This window comes from Psammomys obesus, unplaced genomic scaffold (genome assembly GCF_907164565.1).
Source record: "Psammomys obesus unplaced genomic scaffold, mPsaObe1.curated_primary_1811, whole genome shotgun sequence".
NCBI classification, from domain to species: domain Eukaryota; kingdom Metazoa; phylum Chordata; class Mammalia; order Rodentia; family Muridae; genus Psammomys; species Psammomys obesus.
In genome coordinates, this window is record NW_026596110.1 from 62,221 (window position 1) to 84,887 (window position 22,667).

Below are 22,667 nucleotides of genomic sequence, written 5' to 3' on the forward strand. Positions count from 1 at the left end.
CATGCTTGAAAGGCAAGGAGCTTTACTGACTGAGCGACCACTCCAGCACCCTTTAAATGTTTAAGTTGTTTGTAAATGAGAACAGTTGTAAAACCCCTCATGACCATGCACCAAAGTAGACTACTGGTATATTAGTAACTGTCATGGTACTTGATGGTATAGACGAGGGTTACATGGTGTTGGGGTGCACTGTGTAAAGATGTGTCTTTGTACTGGCAGAGAGTGAGGCCCATCACAGGTCTCATATTTTGTAATATGACAATCTAGAATTGTATCTGATTGGCTTTAATAAAGAGCTGATCACTAATGGCTGGGGAGAAGAGGAACACAGATCTTAAGAGGGTTTCTGTAGAAGATTGAGACCCGGGAGACTCTGCCAGTGGAGAAAGTCTCATTAGATCATGTGGAAAGCTGAAGGAAAAGTTATTACCACAAGATGACTCCCTACTTCTAGCACTACGAAGCATATTTCCACTCATTAGCAGGGGATATATACCAAGACACATCCAGTGAATGCTTGATAGTGTATAATGCTGAGCCTTACGTATAGTTTCTTCTCATGCACATAATCCTGTTTAATTTCTAAATTAACATAAAAGATAATGTAACAAAACAACAATAATACACTTTTAAATCTTTTGTGCTTCAAATTTCCCTTAATTACTGATGTGCAGGACCTCACATACCTTAATAATTTTGTTCTTAATAACTTCTAAATATTTCTTAGCTTCTCTTTTGAATTATCCTTTACACTAAATGTTACTCCCTCAAATACATTAAGTATTTTTAGTTGTTTTTACTGGTATCAACTTTTTTAGGTACATTTATTTATTTATGGGGTAGGAGGTGGTGTACACCACAATGCACATATGTATACAGAGAATAACTAGTGGGTTTTCTTTGTCCAAAATGTGGGTACCACGTTTTGAATGTAAGTGATTAGGCCTGACAGCATGCACCTTAACCCACTGAGCCACCTCACCAGCCCTTCACAGCTAATTAAATTCCACTATGGTAATAAAACATGTATTGGAAGACTTGACTCCATTTATTCACTTGTTTTATACCCTAGATGTACATTTGAAAAGAGCACAGCACACACTCCTCTGTGGCTGGGCAACACCCAGTAAGCACTGGCCAGATCACTTTTGGTCAAGTCTTTGTTTCACTAATTAAGTGTTGACAGTGTTATCTGCTTATATTGCAGTTAGGAGGTGGATACTGACTACTGACACCTGCTACTACAATTATAGATTTGCCCATTCTCATAACAGTTCTATCAATTTTTGTTATGATTATTTGGTAACCATGTATATGCATGATTTGAGATTTTACTTTGCATCATCTGTTCTAAATCATTCCCGGCAGACTTTGAAAAAATGAATGTACAATATCATCTTTTAAAATCAATGAACAATACTTCCAGGAATGTGTTAAAATTTAATCATTTTTCTATCTCTATATATTCTGGTTATTTTTAATCTTTTATTATAAAAGACTAAGATTAAGTATCTTATGGAATAATCTTTGTTCACATTATAATTTCCTAAAAATTTCTAATTTCCAAAACTTCCAGAAGTGAAAATCTTTGCTGAAGGTATGTGTACACTGACTGTTCTTGACATGTTCTGCATAAGTGCTCTCTATATAATGGAACCCACTTAACTCACATCAAAAGTATGCAAGCATCTCTCTGTGATAAACCTGATCCTTACTAGAAGGATCAGACATGATAAAGCAATCACCTTCTACCTTTAATGATATGAATGCCTGCTAAGCCGTTGAGGGCACAAACTAGTTGCCGGTGGGCCTCTTCACACTCTGTTGCACATTTCTTCTGCAAAGATGTCAGCAGCTCTTCCATTGTCATGGTGCTAAAAGAAAAGATATCTTTCAAAACCAGAATAAAACCTCCAAGTATTAACTCAGCAGGAAGGTCACAGTGTGCTGGATGAACGGTGCAGGACTCTTTAGTGTTTGCACAACACCTTTAGCAGTTTTCATCTCCATTTTCAAAAATTTATTTATGAATATATGTGTGTGCTGTCTGAGTAAGACAAATGTGTATGTGTATACACATGCACACTTACTGAGGACAGAAAAGGGGCTGCTGTGAGCCACCCGGCATGCATAATGGGAACCGCACTCAGTCCTTTGGAAGAACAGCAAAACTTTGAAGTGCTGAACCATCTCCATCCCTTCACTTTCAGTTTTACAGTTATGGTTTCTAGTTAATTGTTTCTAATCCAGCAAGTACTCTCCTAACTGATCTGCCCTCTTTATGTTTCGTCCTTTATTCACGTTAGAAAGGAGCTAAAAAAAGTACAAAGCCCCATAAGTACAAAGTACAATATAATCCATTTGAAAGTGTACAGGGATCACAATGTAAGACTGGGTCGGAATGAACCCAATTACTTCAAATTAATTAACTTCATGCTTTACTATAATTTAAAGTTTTTAAAATACAAGATAATACTAATAGATGCTCCAACAGTCAAGTCAAATGTTATTTCCACTAGAGGGATGTCTAAACTATCGTTTAAATAAAAAGTGTTTCCATAGCAATCTGTAATTCTTAAAACTTTTAGCATATTCAGCTTATATTGTAGACTTTCTCATCTTTGCTATTTCTAGCTGTCTATAATCTACTCAAAGGTAAGCCCCAAATATAATCATCTTTACAGCTCTTTGACAGCTAAGAGAGCTTCTTATAATACCAGGTACTAAAAAGAGGCCTCTTTTTGAGGTGCAACCCAATCTGCAAAAAGAACTGTGGAACAGGACACATCAAAGAACACAGCTATCACAATTATAAAGAAAATATCTAGTGGTAATCCAGCTGCTCCTTCATCTGGGAAGCTATAAGTATATTAAGAGAAAAAAAAATTGCCAAGTGTGGTGGTGCACACTTATATTCCTGGTATTTGGGAGGCAGAGATCAACCTGGTCCACAGAACAAATTCCAGGACAGCCAGGGCTACAAAGAGAAACCCTGTCTTGAAAAGCAAAAAGAACAAAAGTACAGGAAAAAAACCCTCTCTAAAACAAAAATGCAACCACAAAAACTTGTTATAAAGTTAAATTTTAAAAGATTAAAACAATTTTGCTATGACTCTTCCACAGATGAGTCTCCATAAAAACAAAACCATGAAAGATAAATAAATAAACAAACAAACAGACAAATAAATAAGTAAGACCTATCCAGAAGTCCATAAATAAACCTGAGAGTAAAAAATGTGCTTAAATACACCTATTATTACAGCAGAAACCCCAAGGGAGAAAAAAGTGGATGGTAAACCTCTTCTGGAGTGGCAAGAACTCCCCACGAACAGCCTGTGGGTGGCAGCATGCCTGCCTGAGCCTCAGCAGTGGGTACAGGATGGAGGAGACAGTCCTTCTGTCCAAGCTGCTTAGCTTCAGGGCCCAGTCAGAGATCTTCCTGAGCTTTACCACAGCATCCTGGCAGCACACCTCATGCTGGCGGTGATAGAAATGTCTCTCCACGGGGGAAAAATGGAGCCAGTGCATTTCTTCAGTCTGAGGTGGAATCTGGATCTGTAATGGGAAATTGCAAACAGCAGTTTAACCTGAAACTTTAGCTTTCATCCCAGCTTTTTTTCCTTTTAATATTCTTACTCAGTAAAGTTTGGCATACTGACTTGGTCAATGACATCTTTCTTTGCAGACCTCCACAGTATCTTGGCAATAAAACTGAATAAGTGCTGAGGATTCTTCTTGCAATATGGATGATAGAGAAGTCGAATCCACCAGTGTTTGACACAGAAAGGTTCAATCCCAAGAAAGACCACCAGTCCAAAAAGATCTGCAAAGAAAAGCCATAGGACACCAGGGATAACTGCTTCTGGATTTTTCCTCAATGCACTTCTGTATAAGTTCACTCACAGATCCACAAAGCACATAAAGAATTCTCCATCAAGTAGAATGCATCTGGTAGACTCTTGAATCTGAACATTTTAACCCAGATCAATTTACATTTTTGAGAGTTTACTGTGCTCTAGGTTCCCCTCTCATTACTCAGTTATTTAGGATGTAAAAAGAACAACAAACTTTCCCTTAAAAGCCTGATACCTTCAACTTCTTCAGTAGATTTTCTTAATTAAGACACATGCATTAAAGTAAGACTTATCAAAATAGAAAAACATGAAAAAAAAAAAACAAAAAAGTAGGAGCTAAACTCATGTGATGCAGAGAATGTGCTCTGACCCAACTACCTTTCATCTCCTAATTTCATTACTAGGGAACTAGCCTAAGACAATAATGAAATACACAGAAAACTTAACAAACTCACTACTCTTAACATTGTGCCATTTTTACATGCCTGTGTGTAATTGTCTTTATGCTTTTATGTATCATTTGTTTAAAAAAAAATATATGATCTTTTCAAAAGGAGTAAGAATTATTTTAAAAATCCTATTATTCCCAACTAGAGAAAGTTCCAACATGGAGTGGGAGGTGGGGAACACAATCCCACTCCAAGCCCTGGAGCTATTGGCTTTTGTTAGCTTCTGGGATAGTCTTTCCTTTAATAGTGCAGCCCTTGGTAAGTCAACCAATCTCTAGTGGAATACCACATACCCCAAAATATTTGGGAGCATAAATTCATCTTGAAGGATAAAAAAGAAGAAGAAGAAGAAGAAGAAGAAGAAGAAGAGGAGGAGGAGGAGGAGGAGGAGGAGGAGGAGGAGGAAGAACAACAACAACAACAACAAGAACAAGAACAAGAACAAGAAGAACAAGAACAAGAACAAGAAGAACAAGAAAAGATAGGACATAAACTTGGGTGGGTGAGAGACTGGGGAATAATAGGGGAGGCAGGTGAGTATGACCAAAACACACTGTATGACTCTAAAGGAATGAAAAAAGAAAAACCACAACTACCTATAACATCATTTGAAAATAGCCAACAAACGTTTTAGGTTGAAGTTACTTATTTTTTTAGACAGGCCTTTGTTGTAACTGAATTAAGTGACTCTGATAGCACAAGGGAGTTAGTAACATATGCTTAATGCAGGAATCACAGATTTATAGTTCAGGTCACATCAGTCCAATTATTTATGTTCTACTTACTGAGGTCTTAAAATACTCTAATTATATCTGCTGCAGACAAAGTAACAACCTTATTATCCAAAGATGCTTTTCTTCTAGTACAGATTATAGTGAAATGAGTTTGAAATTTACCAATACACTACACCTTCTGAAATCTCCTTATCCACTTTCTCTATTTCTCTAGACAGCCCTAGTCCAGATCCATAATGCTAGCACTGCCTGCCTCCATCAACTGCTGCAGTCAAACAGCTGATATCCTAGTATATACTCTGCTCTCTCCTAACCATTTTCCATGTTACAGTGACAGTGATCTTTTGAAATACAAATTTATCCACAAGATGAGCTTAAATTGGTTTCTAAATCCTTCTAATAGCTCCCACTATTTCAAAATTTTCCCAAATTTTCAAAATTCAGAATCAATTAAAAAAAAAAAAAGAGAGAGAGAGAAGTCTGGGGCATGAAGGCGGCGCCAGGACAACTCTCATTCTGACCTGCAGCACAGCAGGATCGGCACAGTGACCAGCAGTCAGAACTTGCGGCCCTAAAACACAAGTGATTGTGTTTCCCAGGTGAGAGGATACCCCAAGGTGCGGGATTCAATCAGCCTCAACTCACCCAGCTAAACCGCAGAATAGATTCCGGTTCCACCAGGCACTTGGTCAACAGCCCAGAGCCACACACCAGCATGCTCTGATCACTGTCCAAGACTGAACTTTGGCCCCACAAAATCAGAGACTGGAATTTCTAGTCAAGAGATAACCCCAAAATGTAGGAAACGATTGGGGCCAACCTTAGGTCACCCAGGTATTCCCTGGAAAAGACCTGGGGTTCTGCGGGCACCCAGGAAACAGCCCAGAGCCAGAGCCTGGAACCCATGCACTGGCACAGAGTCCTGCCTGTTTGCCTGATTCGCTGCCTCAGATAGAACTGTGAGTCCTAGGGCACCAGAGACTGCGTTTCTCTGTTGGGTGCAAACCCACAGGGAGGGGAACAGCTGGTCTGATCTCAGAGCACTCAACTGATACCACCACCCCAAAAAGGTCTCCGGAAAAATTACCCAGGCACCCAACTGCCAGAAAGACAGAAAGGTGGAGTCACACAAGTCTGTGCTTGCAGGTTCTACTTGCTATCACAGACAAGAACAGCTGTCCCCAAAGCAAAGACTGAGTGTCCCTGTCAGGAGGAAACCCCACAGCAGAGGGATCATCAGGTCCAACGCTCAGGACACTCAGCTCCAGAAGACTTTCTGGATTCACGCAGACTCTAGGCTCTAGCCTTCTACTGCAGGCATGAGCACCATGCTACCCACCATTATTGAGTACCGCTAGGGCACTGGGGCCCATAGCTGCATCCTCAGACCTACAAAAGCAAGAGCGCCATAGCAGCCCTCAGATACTGCTCCATGGTTAAACCAGTTATCCCTAACTAAACTGACAAAACTGTGGGAATCCCTGATTCTTCAAGAGGGCTGCACCCAACAATTACACCTTAAGAACAATAGCTGCTGCTCACTAAATTCAGAGCAAGAAACCCAGCAGCAGGGCAGCCCACCAGGACCTCTCCTGATGAGAGGAGAGCCTTTCTGAACATGACAGTTACCATACAGGTCCATACGCCTGTAGTGATCTGTGACAGTTCCTGAGACGCACCACCATTCAGTTGACATAGCCAAAAAGCAGGGGAGAACTTCAGAACCCCGCCAAGTGGATTCTCCCCACCCCAGGACCCAGCAGGCACCAGAAATTAACAGACAACACCCAAGACAGAGACTTGGGTAGAGGCCAGCGAAAAAGCACAACCAACAAAAGGCAAAGCGATATGGCATCCCCAGAACCCAGTTATCCAGGGGCAAGTAGCCGTGGACACCCTAACATAAGTGAAATTCAAGAAGATGAACTTACGACTATGTTTATGAAGAGGTAAATGGAGGAAGCAAATAAAATGCATATAGAATTAGGGGAAGATAATAATAAAACAGATTATGGCCATCTGTAAAGAAATACAGGAAGAGGCAGCCAAACAGTTTGTGACATTCAGAGAGGAAATAATTAAATCACTGAAAGAAATAAAAAAAAAAAAAACAGAGGAATGTTCAAAGAAACAGGTAAAGGAATTGAAGGAAAAACAGGAAAATACAGTCAGACAGGTGAAGGAAATCAACATAACGGTTCAAGATCTGAAGATAGAACTGGAAAAATTAAAAAAAAAACACAAATGGAGGAAATTATGGAGAGGGAGAAGCTAGGAAAGAAAACAGGAACTACAGAGGTAAACCTAACAAATAGACAACAAGAGATGAAAGAAAGAATCTCAGGTGTGGAATATACAATGGAAGAAATCAATGCATCCGTCGAAGAAAATAATAAATCTAAAAATTCCTTACACAAACCATCCAAGAAATCCAAGACAACATAAAAAGTCAAAACCTAAGAATAACAGGAATAGAGGAAAAAGAAGATTCCCTCCTCCAAAGCCCAGAAAATATTTTCAACAAAATCACTGAAGAAAATTTCCCCAACTTAAAGGGGAGGCCTATAAGAATATAAGAGACCTACAGAACACCTAATAAATTAGACCAGAAAAGTAAATCCTCCCGTCACATAATAATCAAAACAGTAAATATACAGAACAAAGAAAAAATGCTAAAAGCTGCAAGGGAAAAAGGCCAAGTAACATAAAATGGCAAACCCATCAGAATCACACCTGACTTCTCAACAGAAACTATGAAAGCCAGAAGAGCCTAGACGGTTATCATGCAGGCCCTAAGAGAACAAAGATGTCAGCCTAAGCTAATGTACCCAGCAAAACTCTCTTCATAGACGGAGAAAACAAGATATTCAACGACAAACACAAATTTCAACAATACCTACACACAAATCCAGCATTACATAAGATACTAGAAGGAAAAATACAACCCAAGAAAACTAACTACTTTCAAGAAAACACAGGAAATAAATAACCTCACTAAAGCAAATCAAAAAGTAGTCAAAAACACAAACACACTACCATAGCCAACATTAACATCAAAGGATCTAACAGCCACTGGTCATTATTCTCCCTCAACATCAATGGACTCAATTCTCCAATAAAAAGACACAGACTAACAGAATGAATGCATAAGCAAGACCCAACAATCTGTTGCATACAAGAAACATAGCTAAATCACAAAGAAAGACATTACCTGAGAGTAAAAGGGTGGAAGACAGATTTCCAAGCAAATGGACCCAAGAAACAAGCAGGAGTAGCCTTTCTCATATCTAATAAAATAGACTTTCAACCAAAAATAATCAAAAGAGATAGAGAAGGACAGTTCATACTCATAAAGGGAAAAAATCCACCAGGAAGATATCACAATCCTGAACTTCTATGCCAAAAATGCAAGGGCACCCACATTTATAGAAGAATCTTTAATAAAACTTAAACCACACATAGACCCCCACACATTAATAGTGAGAGACTTCAACACCCCACTCTCAACAAAGGACCAGTCAACAAAACAGAAATTAAACAAAGAAACAATAACTCCGACAGAGGTCATGAATCAAATGGACTTCATGGACATGTACAGAACCTTTCACCCAAAAACAAAAGAATTTACCTTCTTCTCAGCACCTCATGGAACCTTCTCCAAAATAGACCATATAGTTGGTCACAAAGCAAGACTCAACAGATACAAGACTGAAATAATCCCTTGTATCCTATCTGATCACCATGGAATAAAGCTGGACCTCAATGACAAATATATCAAAAAGCCTACACACACATGGAAACTGAACAATTTGCTACTAAATGACAGCTGGGTCAGGGAAGAAATAAAGAAAGAAATTAAAGACTTTCCTAGAATTCAATGAAAATGAAGGCACAACATACACAAACTCATGGGACACAATGAAAGCAGTGCTAAGAGGAAAGTTCATAGCACTAAGTGCCTTCAAGAAGAAATTCGAGACAGCTCATTCAAGCAACTTAATGGCTCACTTAAAAGCCCCAGAAAAAAACAAAAAAACAAAAACCAGACACACCGAAGAGGAGTAGATGGCTGGAAATAATCAAACTCAGGGCTGAAATCAATCAATTAGAAACAAACAAAACAATTCAAAGAATTAATGAAACCAAGAGCTGGTTCTTTGAGAAAATCAACAAGATAGAAAACCCCTTAGCCAAACTAACTAAAAGGAAGAAAGACACCATCCAAATCAACAAAATAAAAAATGAAAAGGGGGATATAACCACAGACACTGAAGAAATCCAAACAATCATTAGGTCTTACTTTAAAACCCTATATGCCACAAAATTTGAAAATCTAAATGAAATGGACAATTTTCTTGATTGATTCCACATGCCAAAGCTGAATCAAGACCAGGTAAATCAATTAAATAGTCCAATAGCCCCTGAGGAAATAGAAGCTGTCAACCAAAGTCTACCATACAAAAAAAGCCCAGGGCCAGATGGTTTCAGTGCAGAATTCTACCAGACCTTCAAAGAAGATCTAACACTAATACTCTCCAAACTATTCTGCAAAATAGAAACAGAAGGAACACTACCAAACTCATTCTATGAAGCCACAGCCACCTTGGTACCTAAACCTCACAAAGACCCAACAAAGAAAGAGAATTTCAGCCCAATCTCCCTCATGAACATCGATGCAAATATACTCAACAAAATACTTGCAAACTGAATCCAAGAACACATCAGAGATATCATCCACTATGACGAAGTAGGCTTCATCCCAAGCATGCAGGGGTGGTTCAATACATGGAAATCCATCAATGGATGCCACCACATAAACAAACTGAAGGAGAAAACCACATGATCATCTCCTTATATGCTGAAAAGGCACTTGACAAAATCCAACATTCATTCAAGTTTAAAGTCTTGGAGAGATCAGGGATACAAGGCACATATCTAAACAAAGTAAAGGCAATATACAGCAAGCTTATAGCCAACATCAAACTAAATGGACAAAAACTTAAATCAATCCCACTGAAATCAGGGACAAGACAAGGCTGCCCACTCTCTCCATATCTCTTCAACATGTTCTCGAAGTCCTTGCTAGGGCAAAGACAATTGAAGGAGATCAAGGGGATACAAATTGGAAAGGAAAAAGTTAAATTATCACTATTTGCAGATGATATGATAGTATACCTGAGTGACCCCAAAAACTCTACCAGGGAACTCCTACAGCTGATTAACACATTCAGCAAAGTGGCTGGAAACAAAATTAATTCAAAAAAATCAGTATCCCTCCTGTATACAAAAGACAAAAGGGCCGAGAAAGAAATTAGGGAAACAACACCCTTCACAAAAACCACAAATGACATAAAGTACCTTGGTGTGAACCTAACCAAGCAAGACAAAGACTTGTATGAAAAAAATTTACAGTCTCTAAAGAAAGATTTAGAAGAAGATATTAGAAGATTGAAAGATCTCCCATGCTCATGGCTTGGCAGGATTAATACAGTAAAAATGGCCATCTTATCAAAAGCAATCTCCATCAAATTACCAACAATTCCCATCAAATTACCAACACAATTCTTTACACATCTTGAAAAAAAAGTTCTCACCTTCATATGGAACAAAAAGAAACCCAGAATTGCTAAAACAATTCTCTACAGTAAAAGATCTTCAGGAAGTATCTCCATCCCTGATCTCAAGCTGTACTATAGAACAACAATACTAAAAACTCCATGGTCATGGTACTGGCATAAAAAAGACTAGTGGATTAATGGAATCAAATAGAAGACCCTGAAATAAATCCACACACTTATGGACACCTGATTTTTGACAAAGATACCAAAACCATTCAATGGAAAAAAGACAGCATCTTCAACAAATGGTTCTGATTTAACTGGATGTCTACATGCAGAAAAATGCAAATAGATCCATATTCATCAGCATGCACAAAACTAAAGTACAAGTGGATCAAAGACATCAATATAAAACCAGACACACTAAACCGCTTAGAAGAAAAAGTGGGGAAGAGCCTTGAACTCCTTGACATAGGAGACAACTTCCTGAACAGAACACCAACAGCACAGGCTCTAAGAGCAACAATCAATAAATGGGTCCTCATGACACTGAAAAGCTTCTGTAAAGCAAAGGACACTGTCGTCAGAACAAAATGACTGCCTACAGATTGGGAAAGGATCTTCACCAACCCTATATCTGACAGAGGACTAATATCCAGTACATATAAAGAACTCAAGAAGTTAAACAGCAACAAACAAAGTAACCCAATTAAAAAAAATGCAGTGCAGAGCTAAACAGAGAATTCTCTGCAGAGGAATATAGAATGGCAGAGAAACACTTAAATGTTCAACGTCCTTAGTCATAAGAGAAATGAAAATCAAAACGACTCTAAGATTTCACCTTACACTCATCAGAATGGCCAAGATCAAAAACTCAAGTGACAATACATGTTGGAGAGGTTGTGGAGGAAGGGGAAACCTCCTCCACTGCTAGTGGGAATGTAAACTTGTACAACCACTCTAGAAAGCAATCTGGAGCTTCCTCAGACAACTAGGAATAGCGCTTCCTCAAGATCCAGCTACACCACTCCAAGGTATATATCCAAAAGTTTCTCAAGTACATAATAAAGACATTTGCTCAACCATGTTCGTAGCAGCCTTATTTGTAATAGCCAGAAGCTGGAAACAGCCCAGATGCCCCTCAGTGGAGGAATGGATACAGAAATTGTGGTAAATCTAGACAATGGAATATTACTCAGCAATAAAAAAACAAGGAAATCATGAAATTTGCAGGTAAATAGGATCTGGAAAAGATCATCCTGAGTGAGCTATCCCAGAAGCAGAAAGATGCACATGGTATATATACTCATTCATATAGACATATAATATAGGATAAACCTACTAAAATCTGTACATCTAAAGAAACTAATCATAGTGAGGACACTTGCTAAAATGCTCAGTTCCTATCCAGAAAGGCAAAGAGGATAGACATCAGAAGAAGGAGAAAAGAGGGAGCAAGTCAGGAGCCTGGCACAGAAGAACTCTGAAAGGTTCTGCCCTGCAGACTAGCATGTAGATGCTGAGACTTATGGGCAACCTCTGGGCAGAGTGCAGGGAATCTTAGGAAAGAAGTGGGAAACAGTAAGATCTGAAGAGGACAGGAGGAGAGCAACAGAACCAAAAAATCTGAGCACAGGCGTCTTTCCTGAGACTGATACTCCAACCAAGTAGCATGCATGGGGATAACCTAAGACCCCTGCACAGATGTAAGCCATGGCAGTTCAGTATCCAAATGGGTTCCATTGTAATAGGAACAGGGACTGTCTCTGACATGAACTGATTGCCCTGCTCTTTAATTACCTCCCCTGGAGGGGGAAGCAGCATTACCAGGCCACAGAAGAAGACAATGCAGCCACTCCTGATGAGACCTAATTGACTAGGATCAGAAAGAAGGAAAAGAAGACCTCCCCTATCAGTGGACTTGGAGAGGGGCATGCATGCAGAGGATGGAGGAAGGGAGGGATTGGGATGGGAGGAGGGAGGGAACCACAGGGGGAATACAAAGTGAATAAAGTGTAATTAATAAAGAATTTTAAAAAATACTCTGTTACTATCTAAAAGGTTCTTTTTGGCTTTCTGTATCCCTACCCATCCAGTTTCTGCATTTCCACAGCTCTCTGTACATTAGCTATACTGATACTCTTTTGAGGTCTGCTGCTGCCATATTACCTTCAAATGTCTGTTTCCTCTATTACAGAGAATTTTCTCCTATCCTATTCATTTAACAGTGTTGCAGATTTTAACTTAGCTGTCACTGTCTCCAGTACCCCTTACTGTAAAATTTAATTGTCTCTCTCTCTCATGCTTTCCTTTCTTCTCAGGTTTTAAACCTTATTCTTTGGAACATGGGTTAAATTCAGACCTGTATCTATACTGTGGAGTGAGTAAAATATTTGGCCAATTTAAAGCAATGGGAATCCTCACTATGTATCTGTTCTTACATATACTGAAGAATCACCCAAGTTCCATTTACACTTTTACAAGCAAACTCTAACTAAACATATAGTGAAATAACGATTTTGACAAAAATTAATCACAACAGTACTTTTTCCACAAGAAAGCTCTTCATACATGGTAACTGAAGAAAGCCTAGATTACCCTCCAATCCTCTCTGCACTGGAGTGCCACTGATGCACCACCGATTAATCCCACTCAAACGCTGGGCCATTTCTGCAGCCTAATGGAAAAAAAAAAAAAAGGGAACTAAAATGAAATCAGGCATATATTTCTTTCTTCATGCAAATGTCCCACTACAGCTGCATTCCTGTATCTCTATATTCCCAGACTCCTAATGAGCTGCATTTCAGGTAAGATACATCTTTTATTTAATAGTTTTCACATTCGCTGTTGAATGTCATACTCAATGAGCCATTAGCCAATACAATGGTTCTCATTAATAGGCTCACCATGAGCCACCCTGGGATGTAGGGGTAGTTCAAACATGCAGAGAAGGAAAAAACATCCTGAATGAATATACTCCCTTCACCAGTCTCTACTATAGAGGTAAGCTTCTGTGTTTTAAGATATGATGATTCATCAATTTAGTGCAGGTTACAGACTCGTCACTGGAGACAGAATAAAGATAATATGGGAGTTGGGAGATGGCTCAGTCTGTAAATTACTTGCTATACAGTACTAGGCCCTGTGGTTGATCCCCAGCACCAAAGTACAAAGCTTTAACATGCACAGCAGTTAAAACCTAGCACTGGGGAATTAAAGGCAGCAGAATCCTTAGGACTGGAAGGCCAGCCAGACTAGCTAATCATCAAGCTCCAGGTATAGTTAGAAACCATCTTAAACAACAGGTAGAGTCACAGAGGAAGACCTGATACACACACAGAGATATACTAAATTTCTATATATAAGGGACATTTTCTGTAGCTGTTTGCTATAGGCTACTAAGATGATTTAAAAGTCCCTAAACACAGTTTACTTTGAACTGTGTCACACACCGATATTCAAGTATTTAAGTATTCTATAAAGAAGCATCATTCAGAGAATTAGAATAATTTCAAAAGTTTATATAGTTCATAGTACATTATTTGTTTAGCATCAAACATTTAAGTACTATCAGTACTGTGGGTTAACTAAACATCAACCTACTGACTATGTATGTTCTTTCTTCCTCAGCACTAAAGATGCTGCAGAGACTTACTTTTACTGTAGGGCATTCAACCATCTGAGCCTCATCAAGACAGATCCTCCACCACTCCACTGCTACCAGAGGGCTGGGAATGGCCATATAGCGCTTCTGGTTCCTCAGGCGACGACCATCCTCACTATTGCTATGTGGGATATTGACATAGTTTAGTTCTGAACGAAGAACATCATAGGTAATGATAACTATATCTTGTTCTGCCAAAAAATGAGGCTGTAAGAAGCCATCTTTCTTCACTCCTTGGTATACCTGGGAAATAATCAGCACCAAGAGTTATTAATGAAAACCACGGCAAAGGCCAAAGAAGTATTCAATTATTTATATCCCTACTGAACTGAGCCCTTTCTACATTTGCTTTTGGCCACACATACTAGAGACAGATTACACAACCGTCTAGAGAAAGATTATGTTTTAGTGTGGGAGCCACGTGACATAAACAAGGCAAATAGAAACATTACAAAGCAATTTTGACAGCATTGGTGGAAAGACCAATTGTGCAACTAACAGTTAACTCAGAGGAGCTAATGTTTCAGTTAGATTTTGAAGCAAGGCTTAGGGTTCTTTCAACTGGAAAAAAGGGGTAAGAATATGAGTGGGTTCATAGATGGACTCATTAGGGATGTGGGAATACACTGATATGGGAAGCAGAGTAATCACAGCTATCATTTATGAGATATCATCCTGTCCAGACGCTGTGTAAAGCACTGTCTCCAAATTCCAATACTGTTAAGTGCTTTTCCTTTCCCAAACAGAGGAAACAGCAATTTGCTCAAAACAGAAGGAGCTTGCTGAGACTCATGGCCAATTGTTGGGCAGAGTGCATGGAATCTTATGTAAGAGTGAGAAATAGAAATCTGGAGGATAGGAACTCCACAAGGAGAGCAACAGAACCAGAAAATTTCAACACAGGGGTCTTCCCAGAGACTCATACTCCAACCAAGTACCATGCATGGAGATAACCTAGAACCCCTGCACAGATGTAGCCCATGGCAGTTTAGTGTCCAAGTGGGTTACATAGTAATGGGAAGAGGGACTGCCTCTGACATAAACTGATTGGCCTGCTCTTTGATCACCACCCCAAGGGGGGAGCAGCCTTACCAGGCCACAGAATATGACAATGCAGCCACTCCTGATGTGATCTGATAGACTAAGATCAGAAGGAAGGAGAGGAGGACCTCCCCATCAGTGGACTTGGGAAGGGGCATGCATGAAGAAGGGGGAGGGAGGGTGGAATCGGGAGAGAAGAAGGGAGGGGCTTATGGGGGATACAAAGTGAATAAAAAGTGTAATTAATAAAAAAAAACCCTGCATTTGCCACTATCAAAGTAACGAAATAGATGCGATGATCCGGCAAATTGCAGCTTTTAAAATTGGGGAACCTTGTGAATGTCTGTTATTCAATAAATACTGACACTGTGAAAAAAAAAAAAAGGAATGTAATAAAATTACCTAAAGTGAAACAACAAAAAAAAAATGGAAGGAGCTAAGACTGAAAATATTATCCCCACAGAACACAGCTTCTAAATGGTAAAAACCATGTTTTATTTATTATTGCTTTAGTCCCCATGTCCATGGCAATGGCTAACTATGTAAAACCTACGCTTTTTGCATGGGAGGAAAAAGGAAGGCAGCCATGCAACAATGACACTCAATGACTATGGTCAAGTACTTGACCAACTAATTAACAAGCAAGACTGTAAGAGGCTGCTTTCAGAATTCAGCATATTTCCTGGAAAATGGCAGGTACCAAATAAATACTTGCTAAAGTGGGTACTTTTTACTCTAATGAGGTAACTGAGGCTCCAGAGGACAATTATGGATCTACAAGGTTAAATGGGCATCTGCAATTACACTATGCTACCCTAGGACTGTATCTCCCTCTGAAATTACAAATGCTGTACCAAATCATTTTCATCTTGAACCAGAATTTTTAAAAAGCTTTCATATTAATATACTCTCTACTTCTAAAATTTGCAAGTCAGAAAAGAACATAGTCTACTGTTCCATTTCTCCTTTTCAGTTCTGGGACAGCAGTTCCAGTGTCATGAAAAATAGCTTTAGGAATAAACAAGCAGAGGATGACAGTAACGAGGCTCAGTGCTAGAGTGCTTGTCTGACATAGGCAAGGCCTTGGGTCAACTTACTGAGGGAAAAAGTATAAAAATACTAACAGAGAACTTTAGAAAATAAAAGCATAAAGAAGGTAAAATCATACATAATAAAATTTAGTTGAGTGTAGTATGCATGCCTATAATACTAGTACTTGGGAGGTAGAGGCAGAATGATCAGGAGTTCAATTCATCCTTGAAGGTACCTGGGCTTCATGAAACCCTGCCCCGACCCTCCATCCAAGTAAATATAATAATAAAAATAAATAAAATCAAACAAAAACCATGATGAAAACTGTCATAATGAAGCAAAAACTTATATGTTTCTACATCCTTCTGTAACCCCACTGCCTTACCAAAACTCGAAGAGATGATGATCTCACATGCCGGTTGATTTCATCCACCCACTGGTGGCAAATGGAGCTTGGAGAGATAATCAGAGTTGCTCTTGTTGACACTGGATCCATTGCAACAAGGCAGTGGGGGCAGTAAAAAGGCTTAACCTTCAGATTCTTCTCCTCATAATTCACACATTTCGCATGCTGCCACAGGTGACATCTCAGACACTGAACTCTTGGTTTGTGGCCATTCTGATCAAATTCACCACATATGCACTCAAAACGGTAATCAGAGGTTTCACAGGGACCCGCACTGTTAGAATGTGGGAAGTCCTCAGGAGCAGGGTTTGGAGACTCAGCAAGGTCTTTTGCTTTCTGGTTTTGCTTATCTTCATAGACACTAGTATTTTCCAACACATGATAATCAGTGCTTGCAGAGTCACCAGCAGTTGGAGTGTGAACTTGAGAATCCAGACTGCAAGGCTGACTCTTCTCCTTTTTAGTGACTAAAACAGTTTTTTTCTTCAAATTATTACGATTTTTTCTGGCCTTACAGTAATAATAATAAGGATCATCATCATCATCAGAAGTGTTGGATGATGGCAGGTATTCAGAATCTGTGTCCTTGCTCACTGACTTCCTTAACTCTTTCTGAATCTTCCTTGGAATCCCCACTGCCTATGAAAAAGAATTGTTTAATTAACTGTGCCAATAAAGTTATAATTGTGAAATTAAACTCTTAAATTTATGTATACACTTTACAAATAAATTCAACAGTGTCTTTACCACCCATTCACCCAATAAGACTTGTTCTCATAAACGTATTCTAACTGATCCTCTAAAAGATCTCCCACTGTCACCTTCAAAGAATCAAAAGCTCTACTTGATCCCTGTAAGTTTACATATCAGAAAGACACAGGGAGGTTATCCCTTTGTTATTAACGTTTTATGATTGAAAGTCTACTGAAATCAAATAACAGAAAATTAGAGTACATACAATTCCAAAATTATCAGGTATGAAGAAAGTGAAAGCTGATCTACCATTTCCTGCATTCAGTAAACAGACTTCTATCTTTGATTTTCTATGTGTTTCTGCTGCTATTATGGTTTGCATGTCAGTTCTGGGCCAGGCACTGTATCAGATTCTAAGGTACAAATAAAAAGTATATTTGGTATCTGGTCTCAACAGCTCTCTGAATAGTAAAAAGTAACGGCACACTATAGAACTCCCTACAAAGGGCAAGTAATAAAAGCAGGGTATGACAAACAGGTAGGTGAACAGCTCCCTGAAAAATGTTATCAGGACTCAGGGCAAAAAGAAGAGCCAGGATATTAACACAAGAACAATGGCACTGATTGGAGATTTCCCCTCCTGGTGGCTCACTGCTGTACTTGCTTGGGCACAAACTGGCTCTCTACTCTAAGAGATGAATTGTCTGTTTGTTTCCTCTACCATCTCTAACAGTGGCCAAGCAAAGGGGAGGAAAAGGCTTTCATATTTGTCAGAAGTCTTTCCTTGATGATGTTTACATGTACTGCATCTACGTTTGTTCCTAAAAGCAAATTTAAATTACTAGCCCCAAGAACAGCTTTATACCAAAATATAAATGTTTTACAGGATGATAGCACCGAGAACATGATAACTTTATATATAAAAGACATAAAGCATATATAAGTAGGTATATATAAATTTGAGACTTTAACATTTCTAAAGTTGGGAGCAAAGTCTGTAACTACATATACCAGCATAACAAAAGACAACTTATCTTAAACTCTAAGGTATATGAAACCAACTAATTTTAGAGTTGATCCCATTGAGTACCTCTAATGAGCCAACCATACTTCTCTGGGTTCAAGAGTAACTAAAATAAAGTTATTATTATTTATGGCACTTATATTCAGAAAGTAGAAAATGTAAGTCAATGCTATGGTGTTTTTCCTTACTTGTTTTGATTTTTGTCTGCAAACTTTGAAAGCTTCAGTGTCAAGGTAAGATCTATCTATTTATTCTGTATGGCATTCAATATGAGTACATGTACTTAATAAATGGTGTTACCTGCTTTTTTGTTTTATCAAACATATCTTCTTCTTTGTAATTCTTGCCCAATGTAAAAGTCCCAGAGAAACCATGGCCTTTGATCTGCTTCACAAGACCTTCAAAGATTAAACACTTCAGCATCCGCTTCAGAAGACTCCGGTTCCGTTGAACATCGTATCTGAATATAGAGCTGACATATTTATAGATGGAAAGAAGAGAAACTCCTTTTTTCCCATTCATTTCTTTCACAGCTGTTAGGATCATCACACGTGTAGCTAAATGTACAAGTGGACAGACAAAAGGATATGCTAATTATTCATAATAACTGAAATGAATTTCAACATTAATCTTCTTTAAGGACTGGGTTAAGAAAACAAATATAGGACTTAATGCAGTCTAGTATCATTCTAAAGAATATGTAATAAAAATTTAGCTTGAATTAAGAAAAAACTACTGTAGTAGAAATAATTATACATAGAAATATTAGACTAATTTGTTAGTTTGACAAAACAATCATTCAAATTATAAAATAAAATTTCTGATGTCAAAGTATATGCTATGCTACCATTTCTTAAAAAAGTTCATCTGCTAAAAAAAAACTGTAATAACTACACTTGAAAATAAACAAAACAGAAGAAATTTAAATATAATAGACTTAACTAGTAGTACTGAGACCAACTCTTTATTTTTGATAATGTAACCGTAACCATGCTCTTATGTTGAATACAATCAAAAACCCAAAAAACCAATAACTAGTTTTTATGATTAAGCTCTTTCTAAGGGTATCATAAAACTATGGTGAAAAATCACTATAAAAAGCCACTTACGGGGACAGTGAATTTTCTCTTTCGGTTCATATTCTGTATCCTGGATTTCTCTATTTTTCACCTTTCCTTTAGGACAATGAGATGGGATGAAATAATTCACCACTTTCCCCTGAAACATGTAATATTTGTTAGTTGAAATATTTTGTGTTCAGTACTCTTAGTTATTATAATTAACCCTTCTATTAAAGAAGTGTTATATACATAGTTATAGTATGTATATAGAAATAGTCATAAACAACCATGAAAGAGATTACTAAATAAGCTCATTATATAAAATTTATTTCACTTTGGAGCTTACAACTAGCTATCATTTTTAAATTTGTGCACACTATTTAAATTACCTAAATGTAGGGAATTTCTGAAAGTAACTTTTAAAGACATATTTAAAAATAAAATTGATACATAAATTTAGTAAGAGTTGAGAAATAAAATATGTAATTTCTGAAAGAAATTAATACTTTAAGTCATATACAGTGTCTTTTTAAAAACAAGATTTACTTTTAAGTGTAAGGGTATTTTGCCTGCATGTTTGTCGGAGCACAAGTATTTTGTGCCCACAGAAGCCAGAAGACATAGAGGCATAGAAACTCTAGATCTGGATCTAGAGTTTCAGATGGTTAGTTGCCCTGTAGGTGAATGCTGGAAATCCAACCGGGGTCTTCTAAAAGAGCAGCCAGAGCTCAGAGCTCCTAATTGCTGAGACACCTCACCAACCCCTACATCATATGTATATATTTATGTAAATTTATAAAAATGTACTCACATAAATTTATATAAATATATGCACTTTAATATATATATATGAAGATTTTTTTTTTTTACTTTTGATTTATTATTGGAACCTGTAAGGTTTATTAAATGTACATGAATTCATCAACAGATTACATACACTTTAACACTGTGGGCCTGGTGGTTCATGAAGGTTCTTATAGTTCTACCTTTGATTAGGGGGTAAATTCAGCAGGATTTAATGTGCTGGCTTCAGGTTTCTCTACTGGGAGATATAAGAAATTATTTTTGTAAACTGAAAAATTCATATGTTTATACAAAATCTATTCCATCTAACAATGTATTACTATTAAGCTATCAATCAATAAATTAATTAATAATTAATAAATTAAACAGACTGTTCTTAAAGACATTAAGTGGCAATATGTCAACACTTTATGTGTTGACAAGATATCTGAAGTTAACTGCATACTTATTGTAAAGGAGTTCTCTGCTGACTATTTGGAAGATTGGTAACTTAATACTACAAATCCTCTTACTAGTTGGTCTATACCACTTAAGAAAATCCTGCTGGGTAACCAATGTCCAAGCTTCCACAGGCACTGGAAGGTAATCAACTACGAAAACAAGCCATTTTCATACAATGCATGGTTCAGGTCAACTTGAGGGCCACTTGACATCCTTTGTTCCCACCCTCCAGAGCACGGAGTATTTCTCTGTACCTCAGGAAGGGTGAGACCATCCTGTCTGACATCTTGTCGAGTATGTGTCAGAATCAGAGCCAGAACTTCCACGGTCTTTCCGAGACCCATCTCATCTGCTAAGATTCCACCAAGCAACTGTGGCCCAGCATGAGGGAAATCACGAATGATGCTAAAACAAAATGCAATCCAAGAATTTAAGTGCAAGTCAAAACTATCCTTTATTAGTTTTCCCAAAAAGAACTGAAGAAATGAATAAAAATTTAAATTTATTAAAACTTCATTTAGGAAGAAACAATTCAATTTCCAAATCATACATAACAGGAATAAAATACTAACAATAATTGAGCAAACAAGTCTCTAGAAACAAGAATGGTGCTAGAACATACTTAGCATTTTATGTCTTCCATAATTAAAGAGAAATGTTATACAGCCTGGCAAAATGGCTGTGCAGGAGAAGGCAACTGCTACCAAGCCTTATGACAAACATAATAAAAGGCAAGACTACAAGCTGCCCTCTGCCTTCATGGGTATACCATGCCACTCCTCCATCCCTGGACACAAACTAAATAAATATCTGTATTTTTATGTTTTAGAAGCATTTTCCCTTATGGTCTTTAGGCATCTGTGATTAAGAATATAAAAGACAATAAATTGATACTTTAATGAAAAATATAAAAGTTGGCCTTTATTAAAAAAAAATACTTGTGATATAAATCTTATCTCTCCTTTATTCTCTCCCTCTCTGAGATAGCATATCACCATATATCCCTGGCTGGCCAAGGCCTCCAACTCAGAGCTCCCAAGTGCTAGAATTAAAGGTATGCCTCACCATACCCAGGCATTTCCATTAGTCTTGTTAGCTCAGAAGCTTCTATTATGATAAATGAATTCACTGAAAAATGACAAGTGCTTTTTAATTCTGAGCTTAACCTAACTATAGAAATATACAGTTGGGCTGGAGAGATAGCTCAGTGGTTAAGAGCATTGTCTGTTATTCCAACTCTTCCTGAGTTCAATTCCCAGCAACCACATGGAGGCTTATAATCATCTATAATGAGATCTAGCACCTTCTTCCGGCAGGTACATGTAGGCAGAGTACTGCATACATAATAAATAAATCTTAAAAAAAAAAAAAGAAAGAAAAATACAGTAAGACTTTTAGTATTCTTCAAGACTGAGAACATGTGTTAAAAATCTGGTTTTTTAATGTATATATTTTAAAAATCAAACAGAAGATTTTGACTTACCAGCCAGTGTATGGATTATAGTAGAGTTTCAAACCATCAGGTGTAACAATTTCTCGCCATAAGAAGTGCAGGGAGTTATCTAAAAAAAAGTGGAAGAACACAAGAGTTTTTTTTTTTTTTTTTCCTGTCACATAGTGATATAGAGATAAAACAAACAATGGCATGGGATATTAATTTAGGAGACCCATATCCTTGAGAAGCCACATATTCGCTCTTCACTTAACACATGGGTAAAAGACCATGGTTCTCTCCAGATCTCTTTTTAAAATATTTCTCTAATATTATTTCCAGCTTTCTTTGCTCTGGCACAAATCCATATAAGCAAGAAATAACACAGAAGAGCAAAGCATAACAAACAGCTGAGGATCACTAGGAATAATAATAATAATAATAATAATAATAATAATAATAATAATAATAATA

The 22,667-nt window shown here is 37.7% G+C and overlaps 1 protein-coding gene across 6 annotated transcripts in view; it reads right to left on the minus strand.

Moving 5' to 3' along the window:
• The window catches only part of Shprh (SNF2 histone linker PHD RING helicase), a 90,586-nt gene that overhangs the window by 52,134 nt on the left and 15,785 nt on the right, over positions 1-22,667 (minus strand). For all 6 annotated transcript variants that reach the window (XM_055629118.1, XM_055629116.1, XM_055629117.1 and 3 more), the window contains exons 5-14: positions 22,245-22,323; positions 21,016-21,166; positions 19,565-19,673; positions 18,756-19,012; positions 16,718-17,377; positions 14,251-14,502; positions 13,194-13,272; positions 3,660-3,823; positions 3,299-3,555; positions 1,753-1,874 (exon numbers count right to left, since the gene is read on the minus strand). In XM_055629118.1, coding sequence (XP_055485093.1) covers positions 1,753-1,874; positions 3,299-3,555; positions 3,660-3,823; positions 13,194-13,272; positions 14,251-14,502; positions 16,718-17,377; positions 18,756-19,012; positions 19,565-19,673; positions 21,016-21,166; positions 22,245-22,323 — 2,130 coding nt within the window. The remainder of the gene's footprint in view (positions 1-1,752; positions 1,875-3,298; positions 3,556-3,659; positions 3,824-13,193; positions 13,273-14,250; positions 14,503-16,717; positions 17,378-18,755; positions 19,013-19,564; positions 19,674-21,015; positions 21,167-22,244; positions 22,324-22,667) is intronic.